The 19,928-nt window shown below is 32.2% G+C and overlaps 1 protein-coding gene across 1 annotated transcript in view; it reads right to left on the bottom strand.

Moving 5' to 3' along the window:
- Positions 1 to 19,468, bottom strand: part of wake (ankyrin repeat and fibronectin type III domain containing protein wide awake) — a 302,255-nt gene extending 282,787 nt beyond the window's left edge. The window contains exon 1 of the mRNA XM_075374448.1: positions 19,347 to 19,468. Coding sequence (XP_075230563.1) covers positions 19,347 to 19,404 — 58 coding nt within the window. The 5' untranslated portion in view covers positions 19,405 to 19,468. The remainder of the gene's footprint in view (positions 1 to 19,346) is intronic.
- Positions 19,469 to 19,928: the final 460 nt, after the last annotated feature.

Here is a 19,928-nt window from a genome sequence, read left to right as displayed (position 1 = left end):
TTATTAGTGAAATAAAATTTTATGTACAACTATTTAAAAAAAATGTGTATCTGTAAATTAATAGGCGTACAAGGAAGTTATGTGGTGTTCACATCAAATTTTTTCTTAATAGAGACTGATGTCACTTGAAGTAATTCGTATTATTCATTACGACATGCAAATTGATATAGATCGCGTTATCGATCGTTATGTTAAGATGCGTAATCATCGAGATGAATACGATAAAACAATATATTATTGTTTTATTATTATTAATAATAGTATTCAGTGTCGGTCGACCCAAGACGCAATTCAAGAGGTTGTTGCAGCAGTACGGCGAGCAGAGGACCACAATCATTTTCGCGACGTGTGGTCCTTCTCGTTACGTTGGACGTTAAAAACGCTTTCAACTCTGCACGGTGGAGCGATATGATTCGGGCTCTGGAGCATTCGTTCCATATGCCTCAATACCTCCTCAGAATGGTGGACGCATACCTGAGGAACCGGGGTCTCATTTACGAGACCCCGGCAGGCTGGCGTAGGATGCGATCACATCAGGGGCGGCGCAGGGGTCAATTCTCGGCCCTGACCTTTCGAACGCCGTCTACGATGGCTTGCTGAGGCTGGAGATGCCTGAAGAATCTGCCTTGGTTGGGTACACTGAGGACGTTGCGCTACTTGTCGCAGACCGCGACGTGGAGCGCGTCCAACTGAGGCTCAGCCGAGCCATGCACAGAGTCGGTGCCTTGCTGGATGACTATGGATTGTCTCTAGCCCTCAGAAAAACGGAGATCGTTGTTCTAACGAAGAAGCGAATCGACACCCATTTCTCCTTGCGGTTTTTGTTGAGACCATGCCGGTCGCAAAGTACCTCGGTATGATGATTGACCGGAAACTCAGCTTTGCTGAGCAGCTTCAAAGAGCCGCCGACAAAGTTGCGAGAGCCGTAACTGCTCTCAGCCGGTTCATGGCTGATGTCAACGGTGCATTCTATCCTGTTATACGGGTCGGAAGTGTGGGCTCAGGCATTAAGAACTGCAAGAAACCGGAAGCCGTTCGCGCAGGTGCAACGTACCACAGCCTTGCGAGTCGCTTCCGCGTATCGGATGGTCTCCGAGTCTGCAGTACTGGTGGTCGCCGGCATCATACCCATTGCTATTCTGGCAAGGGAGCGCCAGGTGATCTACTGGAGGGGACGGGCAGGCGAAGACCGGGAGACCATTGCCAACGAGGAACGCACTCGCACGGCAAGACACCTGGGATCACGAGAACAGAGAACCATGGACCGCAAGGCTTATTCTTCTGGTCAGACCGTCGACTGAGCGGCAGCATGGAGAGGTGGAGTACTACATGACCCAATTTTTAACGGGTCACGGCTACTTCCGCGCTTACCTCCATGTCATAGGGAAAGCGCCATCCCTCGACTGTCTCTATTGCCCCGGTGTACGGAATGACACTGAATACACCTTTTTCAAATGTGCTCGGTGGGTGGCAGATCGAGGGACACTAGAGGCGGATCTCGGAACACTGAGTTCCTGCAATGTGGTTGCGATAGCTCCGTAATCTAAGCAGCTGGGAAAGTGTAGCCCGATTCGTCGGCAACAGTCTCAGGAACAAAAAGGTGACGTGGATAGTCCTGAAAATTAGGTAGCAGCTAATCAGGCTAGTATAGGAGAACTCGACCGGAAGTAATGTGTTAAACGGTTCCGGTTCGAGTCCTGGTAGAAAGGGGGGTGGTTTTAGTCGGTAGTCTACTGGTAGTGATTGGATAATACTATCAGGGGGAGCCCGACACTCCGTGCGTAAATGATTGTAATGGATTAATTATAAATATTGAAATGAATAAACAGATAAAAATCAACTTAATTTAAATCTTCATCTTATTATTTTTTATCCCATCTTATATCATTATGTAATTTTGACTGTTTTTTGAATGGCAGTTTTGATTAAAGTTGTTAGGAATTTACAGTCTGAGCTTAAAGTTAATTTAGCTTCTGGAGATCCCGTGAAAGTCACTTCGAATAACTTACAGCTTAATCTTTATAAATCGAAATAAAATTGAAGAAACTTAAGCACTTTTTTGGTTTTGTTGAAATCGTTCTTTCTGCAACAATACTAACATTGGTTAAACGATTTTTCATGTTTAAAAGTAGTTTAGAATATTGTATGTATCCAATGAAAGTGTATGAGATATTAAATAACCAACCCCCAATGGCCCCCCCCCCCAAATTCAGTTGCTGGTTCCGCTCATTCTTAAATTAAATTAAGTTATGTAATTAAATGGAATTTAATTACATAACTTATAAAATATGAGGCGAGTTCCCCAATAATAACATACGGACCGTCCAGCAGAACACAGAAGACCAGCGAAAACCTCAAGAAGTGAGGTGTAGGATACCGGACTGGAAAACGAAGGGAGGACAGACAGCCCTCTGCAGAGATGGCGTTCGTTCGTGCTTGCATAGATGGGCGACAGTGATGATGCACGGGGACTCTGAACACACTGAACTCGAAGGCACCTCCTGGGGCTGACTAATACTTAAATGTGATTTCCGGCTTCGGGAGGGGATGGCTAGTGAGGTGGAGGTTTAGTCGGTAAGGCGCAGGCTACATACGCCATAACATCTGCGGAACTGTTAGCGAGCCCGACACTTAGTCCGTAAATGGGATTACTCCCCTAACCAGAGGAAAAAATCTTATGAAATATTGTGAATTAATAATTAGTTAATAAATCTTAATAACCTCCGGGTCCGCAGTTAAGCATTACTGCATAGAGGATAAGATGAATGATTTGTAGCGTGTGTGAAAAATGCCATATCTGATCGGGATTCGAACCGGGGACCTCTGGGTGAAAGGCCGTGACGCTACCACTCGCGCCACGAAAGCCGGCTAGTTAATAAATCTTGAAAGACCCATAGCAACCATGATAATTAATTGAATGAATTTGCAATCGTAAAAAAAAATTAAAAAAAGAAGATGCATTTATAGAGATATGTATGAAAAATATAAAATTAACAAAAAGAAAATTATGAAATAATATGTAATAAAACGTTAATTCTCAAAATAAAAATAATTCTGAGAAAAATAATAAAGATAAAAATAAAAGGAAATTAACGATTACAGAAATAAATTAAATAAGAAATAAACAGATAAATTATTTAAAATATTATTACTTTAATAAATATTGTTAAAGTTAGCTACAGTGACAAAACAATAACACTTATAAGGAAGATAAATAAATTGATTGTTATAAAGTGTATAAAGAGGTGAGGTGGCTATAACTGGCTAAGAGAAGGTGGGGCGATGGAAAAGTAAAGCGTTGTTGCCAAACTATTAATAAAATATCGACTTTAAAAGGTAACAAAGGTTTTCTTGTTGTTAAGAAAGAATAGTAGGCTTGTACTTCTATATACCTGTGGAAAATTACATGATAGTATCTTGAGAGTTTGACATTTCTTCAACTTTCTGTTAAAAAAAAAAATCGCACAAAAAAGACTAAAAATTGATTTTAGTAGAATTTTTAATAGATAACAGTGTTGTTTTTACAGAAAATTTAAGTTTGTATCTTTCGTATATCAAGATTAAAAGTCTAATTAAGTAATTTTTTTTTTCTTACAATATCATTGTAATAGCGATCTGACATGAGTTACGAGAAACTCCTAAAGGGCCAGAAATAGCTATTCTTAAGAATAAAAACGATCCCATTCAGGAATACGAATAAAAGTATGGAGTGAAGTAATATCTCGTTGCCTCTTGACTAAGGCAATTATAATCTAGTGTTTTACATTAATTTTTAAACTTAAATCTATGCACCTGTTAATCTATGGACCGGTGGATAGTAAACATCATTATTCTTAGTAAAAGCAACACTCTGTAAGGGTATTTCTAGTAACCTCAAGTACTTAACATGCGTAAAAAACATTAGAAAGGCCTGTTACAATGATGTAAATAATAAAATATTATATTCCCCCTTTTTATACGGATATGATAAAAGGTCGGGGTTTATTATTTGACTGCAAGAGGTTTTACCCTCATTAGAAATATACGGGTGGATGAGAATTAACTCCGTATTGAAAACTGTTAATAAAGTTTTTAATACTTAACCAATTTTCATGAAACAAAAAGCATTATGTTCCTTACAATGTAGAATTTATTTCATAAAATCTCATTTATGTCATTGCAGGTTTCAATTGAGGATCACGGCGCAACGTCTAACATTGCGTGAGCGGGCTTCAGCTGGCATCCCGATACGAAGTATGGCGGTCCGTGATACAAGTATAGAGACGGTGGCAAACTGTAAAAGAACCTCGTGCCTCAGTAGATGCAAAGACTATAAGGAATTGCCACTCGAATCTAATGGACGCAGATACTGTATCAGATGTTAGGAGACGCGGTCGCCCCTCAACATCCAGGTTGGAGAAAAATGTGGAAGTGGTTCAGAAAATGTTCAATCGAAGTATTTAGAAATCACAAAGACAGGCATCTCGCGAAAGTGGTTTAACCCGACGAACAATTCGAACTGTTCTGAAGAAAGAGTTGAATTTTTGTTGATGGAAACAACATTACTGCCAGGAATTATCGTCGAAAGACTGTGATCATCGGTTGGAATATGAGAAGATGCTTGGTATGAAGACTGGTTCGATATTTTCGGTAATATCTGTGGTCAGATGAAGCCGTGTTTCACGTTGGGGGGTTTGTTAACCGGCACAATTGTTATTACTAGGCAACGGAGGATCCCAGGGTGATTGTTGAAAAAAGCCAACATCGCCCAAAGGTCACAATGTGGTGCGACATGACATCCACGAAAGTTGTGGGTACATATCTCTTTAGGGACACATTGAATGCAGAACGGTACGTTGATATGCTTGAAGATTATGTTCACGGTACTGTATTCATATGGAACAATTACAACGATCTAATCTTTATGCAAGATGAAGCCCCGCCTCGTTTCGCAAGTCCTGTCCGTGCGTGGCTCGACACTCATTTTCCATGACGCTCGTTGGGACGTCGTAGTCTTCTTGAATGGCCAGCAAGGAGTATCGCCCCTACGACTTCTTCCGCTGGGGTGGGTGAAAGAGGAAGTTTATTGCACTAAACCAAAAACTCTTGATGAATTGGAGGAGTGAATTCACCAAGTTCTTGGAAACGTACCGCTGGATTATCTGCAGAAGTCTGTCGCAAACATCCTCACTTGTTTACGAAAACTGGTGGATAATGGTGATGCTTATGTTGAAGTTTAGCAATGCATATCAATTCTACCATTGTAAGAAACAAAATATTTTTTGTTTCATGAAGATTAGTATTAAAGATAAGCATTAAGATAAGTATTAAAAACGTTATAAACAATTTTCAATAGGGAGTTAATCCCTGACCACTCTGTACATCGATTGATCGGAGATGTTAAAAGTCGCTAGTCAAGACTATTTTAAAGAAACTAGAAGATAATTCTCAAATTTATTTATGTCGAATACAGGTTCTTAAAATTTGGCAACTGTTCATTAGGAAATTTTCTTTATTAATTTACAAAAAAAAAATCGCAAAATTATTGAAACTGGTCAGCGTAGATACAATACGTATCTAAGTCTATGTTTAGTGGGAATTATACTGGTAACTTATTCAGTGGTATTACAATATATAGCGTCCATTACCTCACACATATGCTCTTCCAAAGAATTTCAAAGTGCTTGAGGATAAAATCCCTAACGATTAAATATGGTTACGTAATAGTAGACGTGCCACTAAGCTAAACTTCTTGTTGACAATTTACAGAGAATAAATAATTATCATAATAAGCTATATGTGTATTTTATTTTTCAATATTATAACTAAAAGCTATTACTTGTTATACTGAAAATGGTAGTAATAAACATTCTGTGAAAACTCCACCTACCTAATATGTACAATACGTTCGGAAAGTTGCTGTGCGCTGGAATTATGAAAATGTAATGACGAAACTTTCTTAATTATTACTTTGTATTCTTATTTCATTATTTTATAGAAACGGATATTATAATAACTGGAATAGTTTATAAAAGGTGATGAAAATGACCTCCTCCAACGTCAATACGACACTGCACACGTTTCAGTTAGTTTTCAAACATTTAAACCATCTGAAGTAGTGGAATGTCTCGTACGTAAGCTCTTATTGGAGCTATTAGTTCGTCAATGGTCTGTTGCTATACACTGTTTTTTTTACTTCCTACTCCCACTTTGAAATGATTCGTTTTCGACATACATTTCGAAAAAGAGTCGTCGTTAACCTGTAAGCTGTATACTATGCGACACCATCGTGTTGGAACCAACTATGATTGATTTCCACTTCTGTTAACTGACTAATGAATTTTGTTAAAACATCACAATAACGATAACTATTGGCTTTATATTCAAAAAAGATTGGACCCACAATGCGCGTTCTACTCACACCGACCCAGACTCCAATTTTCGTTCCGTGTAAAGATTGTTCGTGTAATTAATGGGGGTTAGTTGTTGACCACAGTCATGTGTTTTAAAAATGAGTATACCCTCCCAGATGCACCACGCTTCATCTGTAAAAAAAAAAACATAATGTCGAGGATATCTAAGGAATTTTGGTCAGTAAATCGTTTAAACCATTGAATTTAATTTTTGGCATGGTTTCAGTTCTTCAATACACATTATTTTGTCAGGGGAAAAGTTTTATTTCTTTTCTTACAGCTTTATGTGCGGTAGCAAGTTCGATATATTGCTCCTGTGCTAACTAGGCATTGACTTTAATGGACTTTCGGTCATAGCATCCGAAATATCAAGAAACTTCTGTCGTTCAGTTTAGGTGATCTTCCACTTCTATCAGCGTCTTCAGCGGAACCTGTTGCCCGAAAGTTTTCGAACTGCATTGTGGTGAGGAACAGGAGTATTTGGAAACTTTTCAGAAAACTTTGACTTCACTAAATCAGTGTATTTGTTACCTTCAGGAAAGACCCGTTTAACGAGAAAAATGAGTTCCTCTACAGAAAAAAACCATTACGTTTTTCGCAACTATTGATTCTGACAAACGAAACAACAAGAAACGAAACGAAGCACATTCAATTACAATTAAACAACTACTGAGCAACGCTCAACGAACCTACAGGGCAACCAACCTAACGTTGGAAGAACAAAGTGCACCACATAATTCTAAAGCATTTTGCACAGCGACTTTCTGAACGCCCTGTACTAATCGTTTTGATTAGTCATTGCACAATAAATTTTATTTATGTTGATCTAATACCTTGTTATTATATTTTTCGTTATACAATTTTTAATTAATTAAATTGTAACATTCTTTAAGTTTTTGAAATTATTTGTTTTATTCTGTTTCGCAGTATTATGTTTATTTATTTATTTATTTTTTTGCTTGATGATACCGCCACATATGCTTGAAACTTGTGCTTAGGATATGGAAATGTAGCGTATGAAAAATGCCGTGTCTGACCGGGATTCGAACCCAGGACCTCCGGATGAATGGCCGACGAGAAGCTACCACTAGCGCCACGGAGGCCGGTAAGCATTTTAAGTATGCTTTTCCATATCTAATTTTAGTTTGTAAAATACGTTATATAAAATAGTCTTTTTTTTTTTTTAAATTTCGGTTACCCGCATGCAAGATTTCCTATGCGGGATTCTATATCTAATATATAAATGTGAAAATATGTGGCTGTTCTATTCCTTTACAATAGCATCACGCGAGAACTAAGTGACCGTTTTCTTTCAAATTTTCAGAATACATTCCTGTTATCCCAAGGAAGGTTTATAAAGATTTATAAAGCCATAAATCAAGGGAGATCTTAGTCCCCTTGGGAGTGAAGTTGTAAATTTTTCGTCTTGGACGACAACCTAACACCGTTTTTTTATTTGGTTTTTCGATGTAAATATAATAAACTATGCTTTTTATAACATACCCAATTTTTAGATCTCTACCTTGACCCATCCCCGAGATATAAGGTATTAAAGGGTAATGGAAGGAGGAAATAAAGCGATATATTTGTCTGCTGCATGATCGTATCAGAGCTTTTATGTCAAGAACGAGGGAAAAATTGGGAAGAAAGAGAACGTTTCAGGTTTTAATTGTTATTTATCAACAATAATCTCACAACCATGAGGATAATGAACACAGCGGTGGTCTGAGGAGCGGACCAATGACTGGCTAGTCAATATAGTTAGCTAGTTTTCAATATAATCTAATGCGTATTATTTATAGCCTATTTATTGACAAATCAAATAAAATAGAATGAATTAGTTGATTTTTCCCAATTTCAAAGCTATTTATTTATTTATTAACTGCAAGACTAACATTCATTTAAATCGAACAATGATCTGGGACTAGTGCTAGTTTGCGAAAAAAATTAACTTCATATAAAAGAGGGAAAAATAAAAAAAAAAATTATCGTATTTAACATAGTTTAAATACAATAATATTTTCTTTTTGTTTTTTTAAATACGATAACAAAAAAATCTTTTCTTTTTACGTTTATTTACTTGAATAAAACGTTATCTCATGATTAATTAAAAAGATTACTCATTATAAAAACGCTATACGGTTTAAAACTATTTTATATTTATGTTTTTAATTTTCCGCTACAAAATTAATTAAAAACAGATAATTTCATAGATGTTACACAACATTTAATTATTTTGTATTTCAGTGTAATTGTTTTTATAAACTGGAAAATAAATTTTCAATTTGTACATTTAGTTACGTTTGTTAGTTAATTAAATTCGTTTTTAATGTACGATTGGTTCTCCAGGAAAGATTGAGAAAATAAGAAAAAATATTAACAGTTAACTGTTTAAAATTTTGATGGATTCAGCCCGTGGAGGTATTTTTATTTTCAAAATCTAAGAGGAAATATGACAATATTGTCATAAGATATCTCGAAACAATGAGTTTCCAAAAATATTTCTACCGAACTTCGTTTTAAATATTTTCACATGTTAAGACAAGAAATTATGAATATTCATAGCGTTACTGATAGTGTAATAATGAAAAATCAAATCAAATAGTAATGTGATATTTAATGTGATTATTTTTGTGTGTTTTATTTATTTATTTATTTTTTTTTATGTGATATTTTTATTTATTTTAATAATCACGCTTATTAAAAAAAATCGAAATTTTTATTGTTGGTAAATATATTAACACAGTAGATTACATTGTAAATAAATAAATAAATAAGTTTTATATTAAGTTAAATTTAATTAATCATTTTGACATTTGTTAAAAAAAAATTATACTTATGACGTTGAATAAATTTTTTTTCTTTTTTTTTAACCTTCGTAACCACCGTTAGGTATTACGTCAGAGGATGAGATGAATGACAATTTTTGTAGCGTGTGAAAATGCCATGCCGGACCGGAATTTCAATCCGGGACCTCCGGATGAAATTCGCACGGACGCTCCGGACGCTACCACTCGCACCACGAAGGCCGACAAGAATAAACTTTTTAATCTTTACATGGAACTAGCTGTTAATGATGTTAAAGAACAATTTAGATTCGGAGTAACAGTACAAGGTGAAAAGATAAAGATGCTACGATTTGCTGATGATATAGTAATTCTAGCCGAGAGTAAAAAGGATTTAGAAGAAACAATGAACGGCATAGATGAAGTCCTACGCAAGAACTATCGCATGAAAATAAACAAGAACAAAACAAAAGTAATGAAATGTAGTAGAAATAACAAAGATGGACCACTGAATGTGAAAATAGGAGGAGAAAAGATTATGGAGGTAGGTAGGTATTTTGTTATTTGGGAAGTAGAATTACTAAAGATGGACGAAGCAGGAGCGATATAAAATGCCGAATAGCACAAGCTAAACGAGCCTTCAGTAAGAAATATAATTTGTTTACATCAAAAATTAATTTAAATGTCAGGAAAAGATTTTTGAAAGTGTATGTTTGGAGTGTCGCTTTACATGGAAGTGAAACTTGGACGATCGGAGTATCTGAGAAGAAAAGATTAGAAGCTTTTGAAATGCGGTGCTATAGGAGAATGTTAAAAATCAGATGGGTGGATAAAGTGACAAATGAAGAGGTATTGCGGCAAATAGATGAAGAAAGAAGCATTTGGAAAAATATAGTTAAAAGAAGAGACAGACTTATAGGCCACATACTAAGGCATCCTGGAATAGTCGCTTTGATATTGGAGAAGGACAGGTAGAAGGGAAAAATTGTGTAGGCAGGCCGCGTTTTGAATATGTAAAACAAATTGTTAGGGATGCAGAATGTAGAGGGTATACTGAAATGAAACGACTAGCACTAGATAGGGAATCTTGGAGAGCTGCATCAAACCAGTCAAATGACTGAAGACAAAAAAAAAAGAAATTAAAAAATCTTTTTTTTTTTTAATAATATTATTAGAATTTAATCCATACGTATAAAAGAATTTAGAATGATATACGATTTTTTGTTCAAAAGATTCTATTGAAAAATTCAAATTGTTCTTAATTGATAGGTTGTTGCACAAAATTTCATAAAAAGCATTATGAATAATTACAGGAAAACCTTATGCCTTCTTTAATATTTTATCCACGTAATTAGTTTCTAACATTTGTCCTCGTCCTTGAATCACTGAATATGGTGGTGCGTACTTGCATCGGAGTTCCCATAAAAATATAAGTCGTAGAAGGAAAAAATTTTGAACAATTATTGCAGAACGGTATGCTTTCAAAATCTATTTCATTAGTAATTTACAATCGAAAACGTTTATTTAAAATGTTTAAATAAATATCCGTAAATACGTAAATATCCATCGCTTAATTTTTTGTTGTTAATTATTAGTTATTGTTTATTGTAATCATCAATATTATAACACTGTTTAAAGTTCGTTATTGTACGCATTATGAATTTAAAATGGAATAAAATTGTTCATGTAACACGTTTTACCTATTTTTATTTACACGATTTTTCCGGAATTACAACTTTGAATGCTTTTAACTCGACAACAAAAGCATTGAAAAAACAGAAAAACGGGGTTCACCATTGTTTTTCCTGTAAAATTTTAAATTGAAATTATTAGTCATATGTCCACCTTCCTATTTAAAAGATAAGTTTGATTCAATATTTCGAATCAAATATGGCGGACAAAAATTAAAAACCCATCATAGAACCCCATTTCTTTCTGCCTCTAGATACCTCTCAGATATGTAGTATAAAGCTGTTTCCATACTTTAATATCATCAGGCATATATATATGCACACATACAAAACAAGATGTATATATATATATTTTTTTATCATTAAAATAACTGAGAAAAAACTAATTTTTCATTTACTATTTTTTTTCGATTGAATAAAATTAACTAAAATCTTAGTTTTTTTAAAAGGTTAACGGATATGAAGCCTTTTTTCTCAATGAAATTAAATAAAATCTATTTTTTATTCTATTAAATGCAGATTAACCGCTTAATTATTAGTTACTTATGATAATGAAATTCCTAAGAAATTTCAATTAAGTAGGTAATTTCAGCACAGCCTATGAAAATTGCCAAGGCTGATTGAGATTCAACCCAGAACTTTCTGGATAAGGGGCAGAGACGCTACCACTTCGTTACTAATATCGGCAAAAAATCATTCATGAAATTTAAACTAGTAGATTATAAATATACTTATTATTTTGTATTGCAAATTCTTATTAAATGTATTAAGTTATTTTATTAATAACATACATCCTATATGTTTTCAAACAAATAATTTTATTTAAATAAAAAGCAGACAACGTTGTAGGACTTTCCCGTCACGCGGCTTTTTTATGATGCACGGCTTACACACAAATACTCACACAACTTAATTTAAAAAATTATTTATCATTTTATTTAAATAAGATATTTTTTATTATTTAATTCAATGATTGTAACTAAAGCGCGCGCGCATACCGTATTTCATTAGCGCGGGTGTCACCCGCGCTAATAAAAAATTATAAAATAATAAAATACCAGCGGTCACTTTAAATAAATTTTTACAATTTAAATATTATTCATTTATTTAATTTTACTGTTCTCCTGTGACGTCACAACATAGTGGACGACTACAGCAGTAGTCCGGCTGCTAAGTGGAATTTGTTGCGGTGTGTAAATGGGGGGGGGGGGCTGGGTTAAGACCCCACTTTGATGGGAAACAAATTTGTGGATCCAACGAGATGCTAATAGAAAAAAACTGCAACGAAGAAAAAGACCCACTGCACGCTGCCTTCTACAATGTTTAAAAATTATTATTATTTTTTGGAGTGGGGAGTACAATTGAGCAAAAAAGGTTTTACACAAAAGATGTTTTTTTTTTTTTTTTTTATTATTGGTCAGAAAAATATTTAAAAAAAATATATATAATGAAAATCACTCCTTGTACTGCCCTTCTATAACTCTTCAAAATTAAAAATATTTTTACGGGTGAAGGTGAAATTTAGCAAAAGATTATTTTTATCTTTTTTATAAAAAAAATGTTTGTCTAAAATAAGTTGTTTACTTTATTAATATTCACAAAATTATAAAAAAAATGTGTATCCTTAATTATGCAAAATCTGGAGACGATTTCGTTTTATTCCGTGTATCCCCCACCCCCTTTGCTTTTGAAATGAAAATTTAATAGCATCAATGGCCCTACTATAGAAATACTATAGCCAAATTTGGTGATAATCGGTCAAGTAGTTCTGGAGATATAAGGCGTTTTATACGCCAACATAAGACTATATACATACATATTATGTACATACGTAGCAAATTTTGTCGCGGGAATTTTGATGACATTTTTCGGTTTTATGGGGTCCTTAGGGGTGAATTTGTCAAGATTCCGTGAAAACTGGATATGCCCTATTTTGACCGATCACCATACTTCCCTTCTATATAGCAGCTGTAGCTATACAGAGACTAAATAGAGGGAAACTAAAGCAAAAAAAACAACTTGAAGATAAATAAACTTTAATGTAAGCATTAAAGTCTCCATTTTAAAATAAAAATAAATCCTTTACTGTCAGTTGATGATTGAGTATAAAGAAATAAATTTATTATTTATCAAAAACATAAATTTTAATTTTAACTATCTTGTTCCATAAGAAACAAAACACAAAAAAAATCAATTAGTATAAAACATAAGAAGTATTCGCTAATCAATTACAAGAAAGAAAAAATATATGGAAGTAGAAGTATATAAAACCTAGTACGTAATATACAACAAAAAAATGACATATCCCAAATGGTAAATGTAAAACAAGTCAATGTAAGCATATAATGATAGAAAATAGGTATAGAAGATTATAATGACTTTCGTATTAATACACTTGTAAATTCTTTTTATTTTTTGATAAATTTTGTAAATTATTTAACATTTTTAGAACCATTCTTCACTTCTTTATTTTCTTCTTCACAATTATGTTTTTTTTTTTTAATATTTCATATTTCAAGAAAAGAAATTTAAGCATGTGTATTAAAAATCTGAACCACTTTGAAAATAGAGAAGGGAATTTTCTTTGAAATAATAATTCTACAAACACAGCGTTATTATAAAAAATATTTGTTGAGAGTAGGGTATAAATAAATAATCAATAGTCAGTGTGCTACTATATATTTTTCAATGGTACCTACTTTGTGATAAACTAATAAATATTTTATTCAGATTAGTATATATATAAATAAAACTCGATCACATCAACATCACAAAGTGTAGTTTTATATATTGACATACAAAAACGAGTTTCTAAAAGCAATGAACATATCAAAGCTGAATGAAGGGAGGAAAAAGGAAGAGCGCGCGGTAAGAGAAGGAATGAACTCAAAGACTCAGTTAGGTAAGAAAACTGTAAAAAATAAAACAGAATAAAAACCGAAATTAATTTTGAAAATGCAAAACCTAAGGGTCAGGCGATGAAAAAGCCTGAAAAGATAAAAATGACAGTTCATATGAACTTCACTGCGAAATTGCAGCAAAAATTAAGGTTTTAAAAATTGTGTTTTTTCTTCAAAATTTTCGTTTGTAACTCCGGTACTTTGGTGAGGAAAACTAGAACGGATAAAGTAAAGCAACGTGAAAGAAAAAAATACTGTTTCATATTAATTACAATTACTATAAAAATGTTATTTTTTTTTTCTTTTAATAAATCTTTTAATTTAATTTTAAATTTAAATCTTTTAATAAAGCCATTTCTTGTACGCCGAAATGATAATGTATGGCGCGCGTTAGTAGGGTTTTCATCTGATTTGATAGAAGTGAACGTGCAAAGATTTTGTTTCAAAGACTAAATATTAAAAATTTGTTAATTTAAATGCAGAGAAATGTAATGATTTTTAACACATTAAATTTCGTATAATTACACGATTCACCAGTTAATTCTGTTATTGAAAATAATCTCATTAATAAGTTAAAAATGTACTTTAAAATGAAATAATTTTCACTTTAAGAAGAAGAAGAATAAGACGTGCATAATTCCATTTCCTTCCCAACATTTGAAGTAAAATGGTTTTTTATCTTCAAAAGAATAATAATTAAAAAGCACTTAACAGAATGGAAAAAGGTTAAAAAAATAAATAAATAAATAAATTCAATTTAGAAAAAGTAGTAGAAATAAAAGATTATCCCTTAATATGACAATTCCATAATAATCGGTCTTGAATATATCAAAGTCGGACAGCATATAAATTTTACTATTTGTAGGGTAGATGATATGACAGGTCTGCGTAATAAATTTCATTAATCAATCTGAACGTTTAAATATGAATCATTTTGATGATTTAACCACAGCGGATAAATAACTATTAAAAAAAGAAAATCACAATTAAATGCGAATTATAAAAAGAAGTATAATTTCACGATATATTTTAAATCCATTCATTAAAAGTAATATCAGTAATAACAAAAATTTAATGTATAGAATGCATTAACTGAAAATTCTTTTAATAACAATTTATTAAAAGATTTGCTGATGATATAGTAATTCTAGCCGAGAGTAAAAAGGATTTAGAAGAAACAATGAACGGCATAGATGAAATCATAGTCCTACGATCAGTCATAGTCCTACGCAAGAACTATCGCATGAAAATAAACAAGAACAAAACAAAAGTAATGAAATGTAGTAGAAATAACAAAGATGGACCACTGAATGTGAAAATAGGAGGAGAAAAGATTATGGAGGTAGAAGAATTTTGTTATTTGGGAAGTAGAATTACTAAAGATGGACGAAGCAGGAGCGATATAAAATGCCCAATAGCACAAGCTAAACGAGCCTTCAGTAAGAAATATAATTTGTTTACATCAAAAATTAATTTAAATGTCAGGAAAAGATTTTTGAAAGTGTATGTGTTTGGAATGTCGCTTTATATGGAAGTGAAACTTGGACAATCGGAGTATCTGAGAAGAAAAGATTAGAAGCTTTTGAAATGCGGTGCTATAGGAGAATGTTAAAAATCAGATGAGTGGATAAGTGACAAATGAAGAGGTATTGTGGCAAATAGATGAAGAAAGAAGCATTTGGAAAAATATAGTTAAAAGAAGAGACAGACTTATAGGCCACATACTAAGGCATCCTGGAATAGTCGCTTTAATATTGGAAGGACAGGTAGAAGGGAAAAATTGTGTAGGCAGGCCACGTTTGGAATATGTAAAACAAATTGTTAGGGATGTATACTGTAGACAGTATACAGTAGAGGGAATACTGAAATGTGAAACGACTAGCACTAGATAGGGAATTTTAGAGAGCTGCATCAAACCAGTCAAATGACTGAAGACAAAAAAAAAACAATTTATTGAAAATCTATCTACTTCTGTTTACGGTTAAGTACATTATGCGATCTGATAACTAAGATTATTACGTTATTCTTAAAAAATTTCAGAGATGTTCCCCCAAAACGTATTGTATAATCTTGATAAAATTTAATTATTTTGTATGGAATATAAACTTTTCATATAGTTTACGCATGGGTTTGCAAATACTCTTCAGATAAATATCTAAAAAGTATTTTTGGGTTTTTTGAATTTCGTTTTTTTGAGAGGTGTGATGATGTACGGCGTGATGGCTCAACAAACATAACCACTATTATTGTATGTTTGCCGCGACTGGTTGAAACTGCCTTCCGTTACTTGAATATGAGACAAAATAAATAAAAAAATTAGTTTTAAAAAAAAGAAGAGAAACGAAGTACAGTCATCTCCTAGTGATGTTTGTCGGGAAATTTTTACTCGTACTTAGTACGGATAACCAGTTATAACTAATTTTTTTAATGGAGGACTGTTTTTGAAACACACATTCTTAGATCACTGAAAGCTTTGGGTCCAATACTGACCAAATTGTTTTTCAGAAGAAATTACAATATACTGACATTTTTTATAAATTGAACAGGTTTTAATTTTTATTTATCACTACCAGACCCAACAATGCTTCGCTACTATATCTATATATAAATTAAAATGAACACAATTGAAAGTTTGATAAAAAACAAAATGAACGTTACGGAACTTCTCAAAATTTAACCTTTCCCATTTACCCTTTTCCCCTTTTCATTTTCCCATTTTCGTTTCTCTGCATTCCCTTTCCCCATTTCGCCCTTTTCCTCCCAATTTCTTTTTCCCTAACTTCTCTTTTTCCCTTTTCTTTTTTCTCTTTTCCCCTTTCCAGTTTCCTTTCCCCATTTCTCCCTTTTCTTTTTCCATTTTCCTCTTCTTCCTTTTTACCTTTTTAGATTTTTCCCTCTCCCTGCGCGTAAATCGGTCCAGTAGTGTTTTAGTCTATAGCGGACACACATTCGAAAACACTGAAATGGAATCGTAAAATATTTACTATAGCGTGTGTTGCTTTTAAGTCCAACAGATAGCGCTGTTTTTTAAAAAAAAACATATTTTTACCTGTCGCATGTGTGAAATCTTAGGCATATAAATAGTAGGTACATAAAAACACGCGCGTATTCAATGCAACGTTTCAAAATTTCAAAGCAATCTGTAAAGAACCTTCGGAGATTTAAGATTTTGAACAAATGAACATTTACATTTTTATTTATATAGATTATTATTCTCACAAGCATGTGTTTAATGAATATTCAAGGGACAGAGCCTTCTTGCTAGACGGAAAGGGCGAGTGAAGCGAGCCATGGTTAGCAGAATCATGATCGACTAAATATTTCCTGACCGCGACGGGAAACGCAAGTAACCATATAGCATGGAGGAAGCCGCGGCAGGGATGCTAGATTAGGGTTTGCAATAAATTTATTTTTTCTCTTTATTGGGCTTTAGCTTATCAGTTTATATTGGATTATTTCAATTCATTAATAAGATACATTGGTCTGACAAAGATTGTTCAATTTGCTTGTATTCCTTTTTCTGTTTTTCTTTATTTAAGCGTTGGGCAACAATTCGATGTTTATCGTATATTCATTCAATATTTTTAATAAAAAATTTTATTTACTCTTTTTATTACATATATTCAAAATAACATATACATTTTTTTATCATTAAAATAACTAGGGATCCAAGGTGCAAAGCTCTCTAGATATTCGGGGCGGAAGAGCGAAGCAAGCCATGATTAGCTAATTATCAATAACTATTTTAATTAGCTTATAAATAATGAAAAAAAAAGTAAATTAATTTTTTTTAAATTCTCAAATTTTATGATTCACTACAAAATAAAAAATTCTTCTACCCCCATAATCTATTCTCCTCCTATTATCACATAATTAATTTAATTTTAATTATATCTACTATTTAATGATGTTCTCATAAAGATAGAGAAATACACATATAGATGTCGATTTTTTCGTTTAAAATTTTTTTCTTTACTATTTATTATCTTTATCGTTAATAAATTTTTCTAATCGAAAAAGATTTCAAAACAACCTGAAAATATTCAAAGACTCATGATATTAATTATAGGTTATACTTATTTTTTTTTATCATACATAACTTAAAAGTTTAAAAACTAAAACATCTCTATTTAACTTCGATGCAGTTTAAAAACTGTTGTATATTTTAATTTTTAATTAATCTATTAAAGTCTCATTTTAGTATTACACCATTCTGTAATTATAATAGATGAGGGTTCAAAATTATACATGCGGGCAACACTGCGCGCTCACACACACACACACACACCAATATTTGTGATGATTTTCATTCGGTGATTGTATTTTAAACAAAATTTATATATTGAAAAGATTGGCACGTATTGGTTGATGAATTAAAATTAAATAGAGTGCCTTATCTAAATATCGTTACTATGACAACTAGAATTTCTTCGTATTAAACATTATGTAAAACAACCAAGAAAAGCGTAAGCAGAAAATTGAAATAAATTTCTCTTCGTTCAGTCATTAATATATAAAATTTCCTTTCCAATTTCCTTTGTGGTAACCTATATATGTTACCACAACGTTTTAATGAAATGTGATAACAAATCCTTCGATCTAAGAACATGTTTGATTGGTAGGGGAGTTTAGAAAGTAAATTTAAGTAAGAGAGGGCTAGAAATGTGGGATGTAAAATTAACTCCACGATGAAATGTTAAAGGTAGTTTACATTACCCAATGTTTTTAAGTGTATAAATTAAATCAACCGTACCTATCATGAATTGGACCGTGTTAACCTTAATTAGCATATAACAGAACTGATCAATAAAATCTTTTACTGAATCAAACGCAGTTCTAGTTCAAATTAAAAGCAGTTTTTACGGTAAAATCCATCCCTATTTTCAGTGATTTTTAAAATCTTTTATTGATACTAGTCATATTCCCCTTGCATATTTTTTTCTCTTTTTTTAATTTCAATAATATCTAATCAATGAAAGGAATCACGCCATCATAATTATACGCAAAATGAGAGGGTGAGCATACAAGGCGAATTTAAGAGCAATTTTAGAATTTAAATAAGAGAATTTAAGAGCTAAAGAATAAAAAGAAAGACTCGAAGAGGAAAAGCTATTTATTAGCTCGGTTACGATTCTATAATTTCATTCATCTCATTTTCCTAGTTTTAACTAGGAAATACTAGTTTTAACTATTATTTTAATGCATACAAATAAGCCTGTTTGAAGTAGAAATGTAGACAAAAAAATTTAGGTCATTCATATTTGTACAAAAAGGTGATGACATTAATTCGTAACTGCAGTGAGAAATATAAAATTGTAGTGTTCTTCGAGGATTAAAGTAAAAATTATTATTAAAAAAAAAATTAAAATTAGAATTATTTCAATTTTTGGCGAATCACCGCTGGTTGGGATTATAGTTATTCGATTTCATACCGTTTTATAATGTTAAGCCGGCGCTGACTCAGATTGTGAACTAAAGAAATGTTATTGTAAAATTTAATAAAATGTGTTGTCATAATCTGAAACTATGATTAAAAAATAAATTAATTAAAAAAAAATAATAATAAAAATAAATTACCTTCGCTACGGAGTCCTAATTTTTCGACGACTTGTATCCTAGGCATGTAGCAGATCATTCCGGGTATATTGACCCGAATTCTTACTGAATTTACTATATTAAAATAATGTATCACAATATCACTAAACTTGATAACACGTACATAATTATAACTACTTTAATTTATCATTTTAACAAACACTAATGTCATAAAATCAAATAATTAATCACGTTTTTTTTTTTTTTTATAATATTTCATACACTACAAACAGCACATTTCAGAAAAATTTATAATGAAGACAGAAAATGAAATTATAAAACTATTCACATTTCTCCGAAAAAAAAATAAAAATAATGTACTAATTAAATATTAAAATTCAATTAGCTTAGAAACAAATGTATAAAAAATTGTCCTTTTTTTAATAAAAGCTTAACCCGTATGAAATAAAATAATCTTATATTTAACTGGAACGCGGGATATAATTGTATCTGAAATAAAACAAAAAACAAAACAATAAAATAATAAAACAAAAAGTAACAAAATAAAATATAAATTAAAAAATAATAAAAACAAAAATAAAAACCAAATATAATTTAAAATGT

This window comes from Lycorma delicatula, chromosome 9, assembly GCF_047948215.1.
Source record: "Lycorma delicatula isolate Av1 chromosome 9, ASM4794821v1, whole genome shotgun sequence".
NCBI classification, from domain to species: Eukaryota; Metazoa; Arthropoda; class Insecta; order Hemiptera; family Fulgoridae; genus Lycorma; species Lycorma delicatula.
This window is presented reverse-complemented; position numbering and strand designations above follow the sequence as displayed.